Source organism: Zalophus californianus, chromosome 1, assembly GCF_009762305.2.
Source record: "Zalophus californianus isolate mZalCal1 chromosome 1, mZalCal1.pri.v2, whole genome shotgun sequence".
In the NCBI taxonomy this organism is placed as follows: Eukaryota; Metazoa; Chordata; class Mammalia; order Carnivora; family Otariidae; genus Zalophus; species Zalophus californianus.
The window spans coordinates 62,513,414-62,528,059 of record NC_045595.1 but is presented as its reverse complement, the minus strand read 5'-3'; the positions used below and the strand labels follow the sequence as shown (position 1 = coordinate 62,528,059).

The 14,646-nt window shown below is 42.2% G+C and overlaps 1 protein-coding gene across 5 annotated transcripts in view; it reads left to right on the top strand.

Moving 5' to 3' along the window:
• CNOT10 (CCR4-NOT transcription complex subunit 10) overlaps positions 1–14,330 on the top strand; it is a 77,683-nt gene extending 63,353 nt beyond the window's left edge. For 4 of the 5 annotated variants that reach the window (XM_027586740.1, XM_027586738.1, XM_027586737.1 and 1 more), the window contains exons 14-19: positions 4,134–4,247; positions 6,949–7,079; positions 8,655–8,690; positions 8,890–9,017; positions 12,509–12,584; positions 13,875–14,330. In XM_027586740.1, coding sequence (XP_027442541.1) covers positions 4,134–4,247; positions 6,949–7,079; positions 8,655–8,690; positions 8,890–9,017; positions 12,509–12,584; positions 13,875–14,026 — 637 coding nt within the window. In that variant the 3' untranslated portion in view covers positions 14,027–14,330. Of the gene's footprint in view, positions 1–4,133; positions 4,248–6,948; positions 7,080–8,654; positions 8,691–8,889; positions 9,018–10,612; positions 10,941–12,508; positions 12,585–13,874 lie in introns of those variants that run through there. The other variant, XM_027586739.1, reaches the window with a different exon arrangement.
• The last annotated feature ends 316 nt before the right edge of the window (positions 14,331–14,646 follow it).

The following is a 14,646-nucleotide window of genomic DNA, read 5'->3' as shown; positions in this document are numbered from 1 at the left end:
AATCTTTAAAAAAAAGATTTTATTTACTTATTTGAGAGAGAGAGAGAGAAAAGCAGGCTCCCTATCTAGCCTCTCGTCGTGGGGCTCGAACCCAGGACCCTGGGACTATGACTTGAGCCGAAGGCAGACGCCCAACTGACTGAGCCACCCAGGCATCTCCCCTGGAAGAAATTCTTTATTGGATTTTTTGGGTCAATTTTTCAAACTTGTTTGCTGTAAGATCTCTTTATAATTTCCTTTGACACATGGTGACTGACTAGATTTACTCCCATTTTAGCCTCTTTTAATAAGGGTTAAACTATTTCAGACATTTGGTTTAGATTCATTAAACTCACAGAATATGTGGCTTGACAGATTTTTAATGCCCAGTATATGCCTTGTTGCTGTAATTTGATGCTTTAAGGAAAGTCCCTACCCCCATTTCTTTTCTTGTTTCTTTTCTGTTCTTTCCTTTCCAAGGGTTGGCATTCTGTGGACCTAGAGCAAGTTCCTCCCACATATAGAGGAGAAAGTGTGGGGTTATGTCAGATCCTCCAATTGGGGGGGGGGTGTAGACTGGGGGTAGAGGATGGAAAGCTAGTGTGTCTCTTCCCTTGAGGTATAGTTCTTCCAGTCTGATGAACTGTCAGATCCACTGTGTGGTTGGTAAAGCAGATTGGACAGTGACTCGGGGAAGTGGGGGGCGGGGGGTTCAGTATTTTAAGTAGCAACTCTCAAAAGTAAAGTGATTTCTCTAGGGGCTTAGTAGATAGAGCTGTATGTGTTTCTGGTGTTACCACTCTATAGGAATTATGCAGAGTAGAGTATTGTTTCCTAGAGGAAAAGGAGGATGAGTGAGGATGAGAGATTGGGATAGAGTGTGAGGCATTAAGGGAAGAGGGGCCATAAATGTTAGTTTTAGTTTTGTGCAAGCAATGAAACTTGCTTAATCCTGACAGCTCTTGATCAGAATGCCAGCCACAGAGTTCTGCTTGACATATTTAAGTTTTTTTGAAAAGAAAGATTATTAGTAGAATCTTCTACCCTGTTGTGATTTGATAGGATATCTTCTGGGGGAAAAGGGTAAAAGTTGAGGAAACCAGATTTTTACCTGGTACATAACTGCAGTATGGACTTCCTGGGCAGCAGAAACCTGCTGCAATCTTACATGACTGATTTCTGGACCCAAAGTGGGCTTGACAGTGGGCTGGAGCAGTAATAGCCCCCTACTGTCGGGAGAAGCCAGGGCAGGCTTTTCCCAGCAAGCCTGCCTGAGGTGTGGCTGTCCTAGACGCTAGGCCCCAAAGCATGCAGGAAGACTCTCCTGTCTGTGGGAGCTGGGAAGGAGGTGGCTTCATCAGTGAGGCAGCCTGCCAACAAGACAGGTGGAGGTCTGCGTGCCTGGAACAGTAAGTCAAAAAATGTTGAAAGCTGTGGTCTTCAGTGATTATCTGTTAAACACCTACTGCGTAGATGCTGAGGAATTGCTCCAGTGTTAGTGCAGGAAACAAAAGATGGTTGGCTTCTGCTTTTAAGGGGCTTATGTCTGATCTTTGGCCAAGTCACGGACGAAAATGGATATTCAACTTAGTGATTTTCATTCATATAGGCCCTGAGCTGAAGGTTTTCTTGGGCCTCTGGAGACTTAGGCCTTAAAAGTTCTTTTCTTCCTAAGCAGTACATACCTGGCTGATGAATTTGTGTTCATTGCCATTTTAAAATAGTACAGGGGCACCTGGGTGGCTCAGTTGTTAAGCATCTGCCTTCGGCTCAGGTCATGGTCCCAGGGTCCTGGGATCGAGCCCTGCATTCGGCTCCCTGCTCCTCAGGAAGCCTGCTTCTCCCTCTCCCACTCCCCCTGGTTGTGTTCCCTCTCTCGCTGTGTCTCTCTTTGTCAAATAAATAAAATCTTTAAAAAAATTAAAAAATAAATAAAATAGTACAAATAAGCCAAAAGAGGAAATTAAGTCACCCTAATCTCACGACACAGAGCTAAGCACTGAGGAGCTACTGCACGGGGAAGATAACTAGCCATTGCCTCCCTTCTTTGGGCCCTTGCTTCTTCCATCAGAGAGAGGATGCCCCCCAGGGGCTGTGGCCACAGGACAGCCTGGCTGGTAAAGACAACTCTTGGAAACATAGGGATATTGACAGTAAGCTTGTCAAAAAAAATCCCTTTGAGGGCTCCTGGGTGGCTCAGATGGTTGAGCGTCTGCCTTCGGCTCAGGTCATGATCCCAGGGTCCTGGGATCGAGTCCCGCATTGGGCTCCCTGCTCAGTGCAGAGCCTGCTTCTCCCTCTCCCTCTGCCATTTCCTCTGCTTGTGCTCTCTGGCTCTCTCTGTCAAATAAATAAATAAAATCTTTAAAAAAAAAAATCCCTTTGAGTAGGACATTACTTGCCTGCACTTATTGTCTTATGTGAACAGGGTTCAAATTTTAAATTATGTGCTCAGTAAGAAAATTTAAACTTTGGAGGGGCGCCTGGGTGGCTCAGTCGGTTAGGTGGCTGCTTTCCACTCAGGTTATGATCTCGGGGTCCTGAGATCAGCCCCATGGCAGGCTCCCTGCTCAGTGGGGAGTCTGCTTGTCCCTCTCTCTCTGCTGCTTCCCCTGCTTGTCGGGTCTCTTGCTTACACTCTCTCTCAAATAAATAAAATCTTTAAAAAAAATTTAAAGTTTGGATTACATTCTGTTTTCTTCCCTTTTAAAGAGACAGGCTTAAGTACCTACATTTGTATGCATAGTTACGAATGCATTGAGGAAATCATAACATAATCTTTTCTTTCTACTTTATTTTCAGGTGATCTTGTGAACCGATAGTGAAGCAATATGATAGGATGGGAAGGGCAGTGAATTAGGAGTCCATGGTGTTGAATGTTAGTCCTAACTCTAATCACACACTCCAAGCTAGAGAATGTATTTAATGACTTTGGATTTCAATCTCTATCTTCTTAAAACAAAGGATGACATTAGGCACTCTTTCAGCCCCTACCATTGTAGCCTAAGGACATAAATCTCAATTTCCTTTTGTCTCCTCTGGGACCAGTCTACTTTTCTGTGTTGTGAGGAGCTGAGGGGACTACTTTGCCTTTAGTGGGGTAATTTTCCAAGGTTCCAACAACCAGAACTCATTCGGTGAAGAAGAAACAGCAAACTACTTCTGTTTGTCTGATTTGCCCAGCTGTGGCACTTTTAGAAGGGCCATTTCTAATTAAGGATTTCAGATTATTAGAAAACTACAGGGCTGTGGGGGTTGCATTCTTCCTTAGACTGAAATTACAGCCCAAATGCACTTAATGATACACATATGTACTGTAATTTGTAAACATAACTCAAAACCCTGGATCTAAGTTGGGTCATTTGCGGTTGGCCGTTCAGACCTCATTTCTATTTGACAGGGGTTTATTTTAAGATTGCTTTTTGGAGCAGTTGTTTAACATTCAAGTGATCTATTAGTGTCAAGTCTTTAGCTAGACCTGTTTTAAATGAGCTGCCCGTTAAGTAGAAAACCAAACAAATTTGCTTTCCAACGTAACTTAGCAAAGTCAATGTAACTTAAATTTTCTTACCTTCACGTGTATTTACTCAGCCTGATTTCTTTCTTGAATATTCATTTAGGGTAATAGTATGTGTATGAATGAAATTCTTTTAGTTACTCTTGATATTGTTGCTTAGCAAGAACTATAGACTTAACAGGTTCAGAGAAGAACACTTTACAGTAAGCTAAATGGATTTTTTAGTGAGTTAATTGTGTTTCTCGGCAAAATGAGTTTGAAAGAATAGTAATCTGCTTCTGGAGCTTTATTTCTAGGATGTTAAATGTTCTATGGGAAGTAAATTCTCACTAGGCCATTAACTACATATTTTTTTACAGGCTAAATATTGTAACTCCTTTTGGTTATTTTGTTGGAGATGGGGGTCAGTTGGATGGAAGCTAAAGATGGTTTGGATAGATAGCCACACTGTGCCTCAGATGGTAGTTTTATACATCATCCTAATTCTTACCATTACTGTTGTGACTTCCTCTCTCTTCTTTCCTGGTGTCCAGATTGTCACAGCTATAATTAGGGCGTTCTTTCGTATTTAATAACAAATACAACCATTGTCAATTTTGTAACTCAGGTTTTTCAACCCTTCCCTTTTGTGTTCCAGATGCTCCATACTTGCCTGTAGTGCTTACGTGGCTCTGGCTTTGGGTGATAACCTTATGGCTTTGAATCACGCAGATAAACTTCTTCAGCAGCCCAAGCTGTCAGGATCGCTTAAGTAAGTGTGACTTCCCCTGTGTGTCCCAGGGTCATTTTGTTTGGAGGTTTTCAATTAGTTTGTGGTACATATTGCTGCTCTTTACTCCCCCAGTGGGATGTATTATCTAGACAGAGCAACGGACTGAAACATTAATTTGGTAGTTCCTTTCCCTTGTTGTACCTCAAGGATTAAGGGAAGTAGCATTTGCTGTACTGAGTATCAGGAGGCAGAAACTTTGCACTGTCTAGTGTCCACTACTAGGCCTGACTGGAGCATGTTTTCACATATTAGTCCCCAAAACAAGATGAGTCCTCAGGAAGAAGACCCACAAAAATAAGTTTAGTCAGCATGATAAATCTGCTTCAAGGAATGCAATTTAAATAGATAACAATTCTGACCACCTGAGTTTTATGCCTCTTCAGTATTAGTGTCATTATCATTCTAAAATTGGCTAAAGCACCTCTCTTTCCTTTTATGGAGGTTGAGTGAGATGCAGCTTTCTTTGAATCTCTGTATGATGCTCTGCTAGAAATTTTATTCAGAACCACAAATACTCTGCATAACATTAGAACATTTGTTTTTTCATTCATCCTTTGGGTATATACCTATAATCTCCAAAAATAATTACTTACTCTTGCCTTTAGGTGGTCTTTGTTTATAATGTGCAGTGCTTAGAATTGGGAGATCATACTCTGAGGAATAATTCTGTTGATGTTTAATTATTTTTGTCTTTAAGAAAAAGTATTACTTTGGGCGCCTGGGTGGCTCAGTTGGTTGAGCGACTGCCTTCGGCTCAGGTCATGATCCTGGAGTCCCGGGATCGAGTCCCACATCGGGCTCCTTGCTCAGCATGGAGTCTGCTTCTCCCTCTGACCCTCACCACTCTCGTGCTCTCTCTCTCATTCTCTCTCTCTCAAATAAATAAAATCTTTAAAAAAAAAAAAAAGAAAAAGTATTACTTTATACAAGCATCTAAAATTAACAATGATTACGGTTGTTTTAGGCCAGTGTTTCCCAAACATACCTTGTGTTTCAAAAAAAAAAAAAAGATAATTAAAAGAACATCCAGTAACATAAGAGGCTTTGCCACAATCAAATATAAGAAAGCCTTGTCTAACATTCAGGCCTGGAGGGATCCCGAGTTCCAGTTCAAGGCAGCGGGGCTGCCTCTGAGGGCACCACCGTCCAACTCGGTGAAGTAGCAGCCCAGAGTTCCTGCTGAAGTCCACACTCGGCCTGTGGTGCCACAGCCATGATTAGAGCAGTGTTCGGTTTGTTTTGCTTTTTAACAGAAGTGAAACACAAATCTCCACTGCTTTTTCAACTTCTTTGGTTGACATTGGGGTCACTGTTCTCAAATCCCAAGTAGATTCTTTACTTGGCATTCATTGGAGGGTTTTTAACTTTATCAACTTTCGAGGGATTGGCCAAGCTGTGTCTGGCAATTTCTTTTTTTAATTCTCTTGATTTCTTTTTTAATTCTCTTAACTATTCTTTCCTAAATATTGGTTTCTTAATTAATAACAAGGCCAGTCTCTGTCTTCCCAGCGAAGACAAGCAGGTAATTCTGCATTTGGCAGCTCACATACCACAGCAGCTTTACCCTGCAGCTTTTTGCTTTCTCTACACCTGGTCAAAGATTTCTTGGCTTTGGGTGTCATGAAGGCATTTCATTTGGCTAAAAAAGGAAAATGTTTTTAAGTAAATTCATAGAAGACAATTTGAAGTAGTTCTTTGAATTTATGTGTTTGTGTTTTTTAATGATTACTGGCTTGTGGATACTACTTTAATGAAATTTTTAAATTATCTTATTTCAAAATATAAGTGAAGTTGTTACTTGAAAATAAAAATCTTAAAAAATAAAATAAAAGGAGGAATAGATGTTGGCTTGTGGAGAGGAGGCCAGGCTTGCCCAAGAAGGCCAGGCCATGGGGGAACAGCGAGTACACCCTGCCCAGGACACTGTCTGTTAGGACCAGAGCAATTTTTGAGGGGTTGGGAATATTGACTGGATATAGAAAAGTGGGACCAAACTTGGAGAGCTTTAAGTTGATAAAAAGTTTTGTTCTCAGGTAGGAAAAGTCATTAAGATTTTCAGCAAGGGTGGAATATACCTAATCCTGTTTTAATTTTGGAAAAATCAATCAGGTGATCATAGAGAAAAATGGCCTGTAAGTAAAAGACCGGAAGAAGCAGGCTCTTATAAGCTGGGAGGTTGCGTATCTGTCCTAAAAACATCAGTGGGCATAAAATAGATGATTTGAAAAGCAGGAAACCTTTGGGATAGAAAGTAAAGTTGATCTAACCCAAATCTGGTCTCAGTCCCATTTGGCACCCTGATGTGTTCTGACTATTCCAGCAGCAGAGACTGGAGGATTCATCCTTGGACCTGTCTCTTATTTTAGAACTTCATTCCTTTCCTTATGTTAATGTTATTTTCTGCATAAACAGAATAGTAAATGTACCAATTTTGAACTTTTTTCTTAATTGATAGGTGTCATTTGTTCCAGCTTAGCTGATATAAAAATTATTGTATATTTTAAGATACTTTTATATAAAGAGGTAAGAGTTAAGTGACCTTTAATTGATCCATTTATAAACTTCTATTTCAATTCAAAGATTAGAAATATGTGAAGCATGTGTACACCAAATCTTGTTATACATTGGGTGTTTTGTGATGACCTACTTACCAGTTTGGAATCTGTTCTTTTCATCTTAGGTTTTTGGGCCATTTATATGCTGCAGAAGCCCTCATCTCTCTGGACAGAATATCTGATGCCATTACTCACTTGAACCCAGAGAATGTCACTGATGTTTCCTTAGGAATCTCTTCAAATGAGCAGGACCAAGGTTAGTGAGGGCACATTTGATCAGAATTGGTCATCATTTCCACTGCCTTCCTGGATGTGTGGAAATTTAAAGGCACAGTTGTGAAGGGAAAGAAGTTTTGGGTTCGCTCTCTACATTTTTGGCTGTACATATTTTGTAGTAATTGTGTGCTGAGTAGACCTAAGAGTTGATAATCACATGGTCTAAATGCTTACTTTAGAGGGGCGCCTGGCTGGTTCAGTCAGAAGAGCATGAAACTCTGATCTCAGGGTGTGAGTTCAAGCAGCACATTGGCTGTAGAGTTTATAGACCAAAGAAAAAGAAGAAGAAGAAAGAAAAGAAAGACTATTTTCTTTTTTTAACTTTTTTTTTTTAAGATTTTTATTTATTTGAGAGAGAGACAGCATGAGCCAGGTTGAGGGGCAGAGGGAGAAGCAGACTCCCCATTGAGCAGGGAGCCTGATGTGGGGCCCAATCCCAGGACCCCGGGATCATGACCTGAACTGAAGGCAGACACCCAACTGACTGAGCCACATAGGCGCCCCAAGAAAGACTATTTATTTTTTTTAAAGATTTTATTTTATTTATTTGACAGAGAGACACAGCGAGAGGGAACACAAGCAGGGGGAGTGGGAGAGGGAGAAGCAGACTCCCTGTGGAGCAGGGAGCCCAGTGCTGGGCTCAATCCCAGGACCCCGGGACCATGACCTGAGCTGAAGGCAAATGCTTAACAACTGAGCCACCCAGGTGCCCCAAGAAAAACTATTTTAAAGAAATAAATAGAGGGCGCCTGGGTGGCTCAGTTGGTTAAGCAACTGCCTTCGGCTCAGGTCATGATCCTGGAGTCCCGGGATCGAGTCCCATATCGGGCTCCCTGCTCAGCAAGGAGTCGGCTTCTCCCTCTGACCCTCCCCCCTCTCATGTGCTCTCTCTCTCTCTCATTCTCTCTCTCTCAAATAAATACATAAAATCTTTAAAAAAAAAAAAAAGAAATAAATAGACTCTCACTTTTGAAAGGCTGGTAGTAGAAAAATTTGTTTTGATTATCATACTGTATTTTTCTCCTTAAAGGGACTCTGCAGTCTAGGGGAAAGTAGAAATAAGCATTCAAAAGTCAGTTTTATTTTTTATTATTATTATTTTTTTTAAAGATTTTATTTATTTGACAGAGAGAGACACAGCGAGAGAGGGAACACAAGCAGGGGGATTGGGAGAGGGAGAAGCAGGCTTCCTGCCGAGTAGGGAGCCGGATGTGGGGCTGGATCCCTGGAGCCTGGGATCATGACCTGAGCCTAAGGCAGACGCTTAACAACTGAGCCACCCAGGCGCCCCTCAAAAGTCAGTTTTAAATCATGCCTAAGTTTTTAAGAAAGTAAGACTGGCATTTACTTTATTTAAGATATTATGCAGGAATGGGGTGGTGGTGGGTGGTACCTTCTGGTGTCCTCTAATAGAACCTCCACTACATGAAAAGTAAACACTGTGACATGACAGATTGCTTTGATACTAGATTTTCCATTTCATAAACAAAATTAGGTTTCTAGAAAATATTCTCTGTTGTCCTTCCCCCTCAGGTTTATTTTCATGTTTTTGTAGGCTCAGACAAAGGTGAAAATGAAGCAATGGAATCCTGTGAGTAAGAAGTTTTGTAAATATTTCAAATAGCCTGGCTTTGCATCCCAGAGATGTAGGCTCAAGCCTTTTGTGTCCATTTGTCAACCTAAGAAGTAGCGCTGTGCTTTAGTCTGAGCAGCTGCTGGGGCGGTGGATTGGGTTGCCCCCTTGCCCTTGACGCGGCCTCTTCACCAGGGTCCACGTTCTTTTTCCCCAGCTGGGAAGCGGGCCCCTCAGTGCTACCCCAGTTCAGTCACCTCTGCCAGGACCGTGATGCTATTCAATCTTGGCAGCGCCTACTGCCTGAGGAGCGAATACGACAAAGCCCGAAAGTGTCTCCACCAGGTGAGGCTAGAAGTGGTGGGGCTAAGCCCTCTTGTAAGGCAGCCAGCAAAGGGTTTGGAGTTTCTGGGTTTTGTTATTTTGTTTGAGGTTCTGGTCAATTTGTTAAAAATTGGAATATTACTTTTCCAAGCTTAGAAATATTCTTGCAAGGTAAACAACTGATCAGCTATTACAAATGAACCTAGGCACTTAATGGAGGATTTTTCCCAATGGTTAGATTAATTCCAGAAGATTGGGAACTATCTAAATAATGGTGCACCCACACAGCCGAACACAGTGCTGCTATAAACTCCGTACTGAAATGATGAGGTATCCAAGATACACTAAGTGAAAAGACCAGGATTTGAAACTGTTGCTTTACGGTTGTGTATATGCATACAAGAGCTCTGAAAGGACAGACTAGAAACCACCAACACTGGTTATGGGGCAGCAGGATAAGTACTGTGTGGCTGGAGCACTAATACGGGAGACTTCAGAAGAAAGCTGGTGCCAAAGAAATTCCACATACGCTAAAGAAAATTACTGGCAACATATAACTAAAATACACCTCTGAATTCTACCACTGATATGATGTATCATCAGTAGGTCTCTGGGAAGATTCTGATTGAGTCTCTTTAGGTTTCCTGCGCATCCCTGGAGCAGTCATGTACATGGACCCTTACTTGCAGTAGGGGACCAGGTGACCAGATAGCACCAGTGGCAGCTCCAGAGGCTGGGTCAAAAACTCAGAAAGGGGTAATTCCTCAAAAAGATATTAATTCAGCAAGCATGTGAGCACTACTTTTTGGTAAGCCATGGGAATAAAACAGTAAAAATAGGTAGGCGTGATGCAACCCTGCCTATAAATGGAATTGCGAGGTCAGAGAGTATGCAGAATTTCAAGACTTCTAATATGGAAAGTTTGTGTCAAATGGTATAGTCACCAGCAGCACAGGAGAGAGCCCATGTCCCTATATGCTTATCAGAGTAGCTAACATTGAAATTACACCTATTCTCAAGAGATTTGGTGGCTTCTGGAAATGTTCTTCCTATGAAGACCACTTGTTGTGTAGAGCTATGAAGAATCTTACCATGTGCAAAATAACCACGAGTGATATTTAGTTAAAGTGGCATCTGGTCGGCACTTCTGATCCAAAATCAGAAATGTTAAGTGATGGACTATCCAAGGAAACATGTTTGCTATTATCTTGCAGTTGAGTTACACCAGTTGATTGGGAAGGAGTTGACTACTGCAAAGAGGACTTTTTTTTTTTTTTAAGATTTTATTTATTTATTTGACAGAACGAGAGAGCACAAGTAGGGGGAACAGTAGAGGGAGAGGGAGAAGCAGGCTCCCCACCAAGCAGTGAGCCCAATGCGGGGCTCAATCCCAGGACCCTGGGACCATGACCTGAGCTGAAGGCAGACGCTCAACCATCTGAACCACCCAGGCACCCAACAAATAGGACTTTTGATCTAAAGTTGCAGTATGCACGGTCTGGCTCAGGTTCTCGTACAGCAGGTGGCCGTGGTGGCTGCCACGCTGGGAGAGACAGATGGGCTCAGGCCTGGCTCAGGGTCTGAAGGGGGTTTTGTTTTGGTCCCTTGGTTTTTAGGTTAATCCATTGGCTGGATCTTTGTTAATTGGGAGGCCCACCCTGCCTGGGAGGGCAGGACAGTGACGTGAAGAGTTGGAAAGGGCTCCACGGAGATGTTTCCGAGGTTGCCTGCCTGCCAGTAGCCATTCTGAACAGCCAGTAAGCAGAGCACCATCAAGTCTCATAAAGTTGCTGTTGTGAATGCCTGTATTTTAGAGAAAGCTGTAGACTGTGATCAGTGCAAAGAACAATAAATGACCTGTGTTAACCAGCCACTTGAAGGCAAAATGGAGATTTTTTTTTTTTAAGATTTTTTAATTTATTTATTTGACAGAGACAGCGAGAGTAGGAGTACAAGCAGGGGGAGTGGGAGAGGGAGAAGCAGGCTTCCCGCCGAGCAGGAAGCCCGATGCAGGGCTTGATCCTGGGACCCCGGATCATGACCTGAGCCGAAGGCAGACGCTTAATGACTGAGCCACCCAGGTGCCCCAAAATGGAGATTTTAGTACCCACAAAATGCTGTAAAGATGATCTTGCCTGTATGAAGCTTGGCCTAGAAGTGTAAAATCTCATTTTCTGAATGGAGTCATTATACCTCCATGATGTGGTGAGAGAAATAAAAGCCTCCCTGCTTCGTTCATGAAGAGCTTAAGGGTGTGCCCTGGATGAGAGCGTACCTGCTCATCCAAGATCTCTTCTGAGGCTGCTGGAAACTTGACCTTGTGCAAGCTTCTGGTCCACCACATATCTCCCATCTTCACAGCTTGGCCTCCAAGGCCTTTCTCCCCATTTTCTGTTACCCAGTATCCACCCTGCAAGGACTAAGGCAGGTGCCCCTTGCCCTGAAGCTCTCCATTCAAAAGAAACATTTTTCTCTCTTCATATTCACAGTACATTCATTCCCTTCTCTCCCTAGCATTTGGGTAAATTTGTTTGGATTATTGTTAGTTGTTTGCATGCCTGTTTATTGTCAGGATGAGTCCCTGTCTTACCCACACACTCACCTCTGATCAGTAAATGTTTATACAAATACACTTTTTGATAAGATGAAGGGAAGAAGCAGGGCAGCCTGGAAGCCAGAGTACCTGAGACTGGATGGGGGAATACGTTGATAGTAAGGTGTGAGAAAAGGCTGCAGCCCAAAGAGGCCCAGACTGAGGAAATAAACCTATGATCTCAGCACCATTGACCAGAGCAGGCCAGGCTTCCTTTTTCACGACTAGGTCAGAGAGAAGTTGCTAGCTAGAGAAGTGACTCTCAGATCCAGGAAAGAATAGCATGTTGCTTAAACAATTAAATTATTTTATTTGACAAAATTGTACTGTTTCAGTCCTTAAAAATGGGGACATTGAACATGCTTAGTGGTATTTTATTTTTCTGTGTTACCAACTTTTTAAGTTTGAATTCTTATTGCTAACTTTGGGAACTTGAGACCTGCAATACTGAGTTGTTACTTAGGAAAACAAATGGACATGCAGATTTTAATATAAGTGCAACCATGTCTGTGGTGAAGAGCCACCAACAGACCTGGACCAATGACTGGAGTGCAGAATCAAGAGTGTCTGGTCACCCTTCTCAAAACCAAATAGAGCCAAAACATGGAAGAAGAACCCCAAGCAGGTGAAAACAAGAGGGAAGAAAAGCTTTCCCCTATTAAAAACTCATTATGGACTAGGTAAGAGAAAATAGTGAATTATTTAACAAAAAATTACATGTCTAGTTTAATCAGTAGGGCTGAGGACAAAGGTAGCTGAGGGACATCAGAACAGAAAGATAGTAGTTGCTAGAAGGTCATGTGGGAATGAGTTTACTAACTTGTCATTGGTAGGCTTCCCCCCCCTCACCCCCAGCATTACTTGGAGTTTGTGTCTTAAGCTTTTGGTTTTTCATGGGTGTTTTTTGTTTTGAGCAAAGGCGGCTTCAATGATCCATCCTAAAGAGGTGCCCCCTGAAGCCATCTTACTGGCAGTCTACCTTGAACTGCAAAATGGTAAGTAATTCTCTTTAGTTAGGACTGTATCCCTTCAGAGATGACTGGCTCAGTTGGAAGAGCATGCAACTCTTGATCTTGGGGTTGTGAGTTCGAGCCCCACGTTGGGTGTAGAGATTACTTAAATAGAAGTTTAAAAGCAAAAACAAAAGGACTGTATCCTTTCAAAGAGCCCAAGGTTTTGGGTGTCTGATTTATCTCTTCGAATTTGAAACTTTGCCTTCCTTGAAGATATTACCCATCAAGTTCTTCTAGAAAAAAATGTAGCTAGGGAGTTTTTGGTATCTTACAAATTCCTGCTTCTTGTGACTTAACCGTATTTCCTTTTATCTGTGAAAATATGGGAAAGCATAACTTCTGACAATTATAATTAATCCCTACTAATTAACCTTTCTCTTAGGCAGCCAAATGACTTGAATTGAGAACATGAGGCAGAATGCCAGTTGCTAAGAGTTGTACACTGTAGTATTTTGAACATAGGTGTCATTAATGAGTTTTACGGTAAACCAGTTCTTGCTGACAGTTATCCAGACCTAAATCCAGGTTAGACCTCTGGGGCACATACAACCTTTAAGGTCGTGGCTTCTGAAAAAATGACTGTGGGCCCTATATAAGAGAGCATGAAGTAGAGAAGAGACATGAATGGAAGAAATTAAACAGAAACATTAAGAGTTCTAAGTCATGCCTCCTTTTGATCATGGGAATCTTTACATGGTTCCCTCTTTTGATAGCTTTTTTATAGCATTAAGTGCCTGGTACCCATTTGGCCTCGGCCTCCTGAAAGGTGTAAATAGGGTTAGTGCACTGGTCCTAGTGCCCTTCTTCCATGTAGTCTACCTGGAGACAAGTTCACAAGCTGGGTTATACCTTAGAAAAACCTTAGGGCTTTTAAAAATCCCTTTTTTTTTTTTTTTTAAGGATTTTATTTATTTATTTGACAGCACAGCAAGGGAGTGGGAGAGGGAGAAGCAGGCTTCCCGCCGAGCAGGGAGCCCGATGTGGGGCTCGATCCCAGCACCCTGGGATCATGACCTGAGCCGAAGGCAGACGCTTAACGACTGAGCCACCCAGGTGCCCCTAAAAATCCCTTTGCCCAGGTCACGCCCCAGGTCTCTTAAATTAGAATTTCTGGGGATGGGACGGAAGCATGATGTGGCTTCAGTGTATAGCAAAGGTTGCAGACCACTGCTCTCCCAGACCATCTTTTACTTCCCTTGCATGATGCTGATGGCTTGCTTTGCACATGGTATTGTTTATGCTTTTTTTTTTTAATGGGAAGTGTTTTTATAGGTAATACCCAGCTGGCCTTACAGATCATCAAAAGGAATCAACTGCTCCCCACAGTGAAAACACTGTCTGAGATGAGAAAGAAGCCAGTGTTCCAGCCTGTCCACCCGATCCAGCCCATCCAAATGCCAGCTTTCACTGCACAGAGAAAGTGACATTTTTGCTCTCGGAAAACTGTTACTTGAGACCCAGGGGAGTATTTACGGGCCTTTTTAGTTGTATCACAGCAAAATGAATAAAAGCAGATTGTGAAAGGTGCTAGTTTTGAAGACACAATTTTGAAATGATTCTAACCCCTAGCTTTTTGGGGGTTTTTTGTTTTGTTTTGTTTTTGCCAGAAGCTTACTTAAAATTAAGGATTCACAAACTCATTTTCATCTGTTTTTCTTTAATCTTACATTTTGAGCCATTATGTGGTGTATCCATGTCATAGGCAATTAAAACATGGTCTTATCAGAACAGTCTTGTATAATACATTTTGTCTTTCTTGCAACTGTTGGACAATTTTAGCATCTGAGGTTTAGTGTTAAAGTTTTAAAACCTGAGAGACCTGTTAGTAGTAGATGAGTAGCCATTCCAGAAGCTGATCTGGGGGCAGAGAGGAGGGGAAGTTGATGTGTTTTCTGCCTGGTTATGACTAAAAGGACCAGAAAATGCATAATAGAACCCATAGGGCCATTCAATTGGCTTAAGAAGAGATGACTGGTCTGATAGGAATCACTTGCTTCAAGATTACAAATGAAGACAAACCAGGTTCAGGGCAGTGGTCATGTTC